At 48.2% G+C, this 3,436-nt stretch overlaps 1 protein-coding gene across 1 annotated transcript in view; it reads left to right on the top strand.

The window, feature by feature from the left end:
- The window catches only part of PFKP (phosphofructokinase, platelet), an 81,496-nt gene that overhangs the window by 75,973 nt on the left and 2,087 nt on the right, over nucleotides 1-3,436 (top strand). The window contains exons 18-20 of the mRNA XM_007465834.1: nucleotides 14-75; nucleotides 395-506; nucleotides 1,503-1,602. Coding sequence (XP_007465896.1) covers nucleotides 14-75; nucleotides 395-506; nucleotides 1,503-1,602 — 274 coding nt within the window. The remainder of the gene's footprint in view (nucleotides 1-13; nucleotides 76-394; nucleotides 507-1,502; nucleotides 1,603-3,436) is intronic.

The following is a 3,436-nucleotide window of genomic DNA, read 5'->3' as shown; positions in this document are numbered from 1 at the left end:
CCCTCTTTCCTAGTCCAACGTGGAGCACCTGACGGAGAAGATGAAGACCACCATCCAGAGGGGACTCGTGCTCAGGTAAGGGGCCTCTGGCTGCCCCCAGCTGAGCACCAGCTGCTCAGAAAGAACCCGCTTCGCCTAACCCCCCGCGAGCGGCCACTTCTCTGCATGATCTCGCTCTGAATCCTGGAGAAATGAGCGGAGTCACTGTGCTGCTTTGTGTTTAGAACTGCAGGCATTTAAAGAATTGGACGGTGATTTTTAAAAATTCATTTTTGCTGTGTAGTCAGTTTTCTTGTTTAAGATTCTGCAAGTCATTTCTTTAAGCCACTGACCTTGACAGAGAAGGCCGTGTGCAGCGGCGGGCAGTATGGGAGCGAGCTGCCGTGTGTTTCAGGAACGAGAGCTGCAGTGAGAACTACACCACCGACTTCATCTACCAGCTCTACTCAGAGGAGGGCAAGGGGGTGTTTGACTGCAGGAAGAACGTGCTGGGTCACATGCAGCAGGTGGGCTGTGGGCTAGGGAGGCGGCCAGATGCCTGTGACTTTTCTCAGATGGGTGTCCTACTTTAGCCATTTTGGAAAAAAATGTGTATTCATGGGTAAATTGCAAGATGATTAAAATCAACATTTGAACTGTGTTATTGTTACACCAGATATCACCAGCCTCAGGAATCCTTTCCACTGTTTGTGATATCTGGGCAGATGGGCTTTTTAAGGAAAACCATCCACTTTCATATAAATAGTGACACCAGTTGAGTGGATAGACATTCAAATTAAGTACTTGATCCAGTTTCAGGCCTTATTACCCATTTAAATTGGAATCTCAGAGAGATGATGCTTCTTTGAGATTTGCATCAGATTGGAGCGACTTGGGAAGAATCTTGGGGTACACATATAAATGCACCCAGACGACAAGGCAGGTGGCGGGTGTGGAGGGACCCGGGCCCCTGACAGCAGGCCTGTCCGTCACCACTGCTCAGTCCTGTGTCTTAGGAACTTGTAGTTCAGGGCCCATTAATGCACTGAAATCCCCTGAAACTACATAATGGACTGGTGGGCGTGTGTGCACCTTTGTGAAAGCGAGCCCACAATGTTGATCAGATTCTTAAAGAACTGTGACCACCCCTCCCCATCCCCGTAACCTACCCCAAAACAAGGTTAAGGAATCCTGCTAAAGATTCTAAAATAACAAAGATGTTCCTTGACCAGTTGGTTGATTAAAAGCCTCCTCCTTTGGGGAAGCACTGAGATGCCTGATGGGCTGGGCTTTGGCTACAGGAGTTATGGGGTTTGTTTTGGTTTGTTTGGTCCCAGCCATATACAAGGAGATAGAAATATGCAACAAAACCCCCCCAAAACCCATACTTACAAATTTGAGTCTCTCAGAAATGTGATGTGAATTTTGTTAAACAGTCATTTAAATTTCTATTCCATTTTAAAAAACAGCCAGAAAGGTGTCACTGTGTAACTAACATTCAGGTAATTTCTAACCACCAACAGGGTGGGGCGCCTTCTCCGTTTGATAGAAACTTTGGAACCAAAATTTCCGCCAGAGCCATGCAGTGGATCAGCACGAAGCTGAAGGAGCCGGCGGGGAGAGGTACCAAGTGGGCAGCAGGGCGGCCGCAGCGCTGCGGGGGGCGTGCTCTGGGCCCCCGTTTCTCCCTGGCTTCCACCCGGCCTTGGACTGCATAGGACAGAACCAGCTCTCACTCAACTCTGTGGCTGCTGCTTAAGACTCAGGTTATAATTAGGAATAAAAGTAATTAATGAAACAAAATGCTCATTACTGAGGGGGGCGTTCCAGTCACGTGGCAACATCTGTCTGTCTTTAATGGAAAACAGCCAGCTCGTGAGGGCTCTGCTAGCAAGACCCCAGATGGGAGCTTTCCTGGCTGTGTTTCTTTGCCTCGTGGACGCTCTGAACTGGCTTTTACTTAAGATACTTGGCTTCTTCATTGATTCCTTACGGCCTCTCTTTTTGGAGAAAATGACAGAGGATGGGGGGGTGCCTGGACTATGTCCTCCTTGGTGGGTCCTCCCTCCATGTTTGACTCCATCCTGTCCCACTGGCAGCAACCTCGGGATTTGGTGATGTCATTCCCCGGCTCTGGCTCTCCTTCAGGGTTTGACTTCGTAGGATTAAACCTTCAAAGGCTCTGGTTTTGTGGTTTAGGTGAGAGAAGCACAGAGTGCATTTACCCTGTAGGGCCGGCTTCTGAGACCATTGCTGTGGCCCACCCTGGCCCTCCTGCCACACGGCCCAACCAGGGCCTCTGGGTCCTGCCCTGAGCCTGGGGCGGTTCTCCAGACCAGTCTCACCCACCCCAGGCTTGCCTGCAGGGTGAGATCCCCTCCCTCCCTGGGCCACACCCGATGGATCCATCACCTGTGATGCTGGGTGGGACTTGGGTGGGAGTGAGACCCCCCCCCCCCCCCCCGCCACCCCGTGGCTGGAAGTGGCTAAACCTCTAGGTTATGAGGGAAACGCCAGGCCCTTCCTGCTTATGGATCATTCTTGTCTATTCTGTTACTGATTCATGTTATCTGATGATTTCTTGTTTTGTCTATATCATTTCTTAGGATTTAAAAATATTTTGATTTTAGAGGAATTTTTAATAAGTCCATATTATATATTGTTAAAGTCACATGTTGCAGATGTGTGTCTCCCATTTGTGGCAAACCCTTTCATTTTCTGCAAGGTTATCTTTTAATGAGGCGCTTTTAATTTTTTTAACATTCTTTTTTTTTTATTTGGCTGCACTGGGTCTTAGCTGTGGCACGTGGGATCTCTCGTTGTGGCACGCGGGCCTCTCTCTAGTTGTGGCGTGCGGGTTTTCTCTCTAGTTGTGATGCGTGGGTTCCAGGGTGCGTGGGCTCTGTAGTTTGCGGCACAAGCTCGGAAGTTGTGGCGCCTGGGCTTAGCTGCCCTGTGGCGTGTGGGAACCTAGCTCCCCAACCAGGGATCGAACCCATGTCCCCTGCATTGGAAGGCGGATTCTCTACCACTGGACCACCAGGGAAATCCCAAGTGCTCTTAATCTTACTGTACCCAATTTTTTTAACTTTGTCCTTGAAAATCTGAGTTTTGTGTTACTAAAATATTCACTTTTTACATTTAGCTGTCTAATCCACTTGAACTGATATGCAGTTTAAGGTGTAATATTTTCCATGTGTACAGTTATTTGAGTGCCAGTCATTGAAAAATCCATTTTTTTTTCCTACCCTGCAGTATAAACTCCATCATAGACCAGGTATCCAAAAACTTAAGGCACTATTTTTGGATTGTTAGGTTGATGTTTTGGCATTGTTACCGATCTGTGTCCATGTTCCAGTTTTGTGAACAATTACTAATACCTAGTAGGGCAAGTCCTACCTGGGCCTTCTTCCAGTTTTGGCTATTCCTGGCCCTTTGTGTCAAGGTATCAATTCTG

This window comes from Lipotes vexillifer, unplaced genomic scaffold, assembly GCF_000442215.2.
Source record: "Lipotes vexillifer unplaced genomic scaffold, Lipotes_vexillifer_v1.1 scaffold7, whole genome shotgun sequence".
NCBI lineage: Eukaryota > Metazoa > Chordata > Mammalia > Artiodactyla > Lipotidae > Lipotes > Lipotes vexillifer.
Note: the sequence above shows the minus strand (reverse complement) of the source record. Positions and strands in the feature narration are given on the sequence as shown.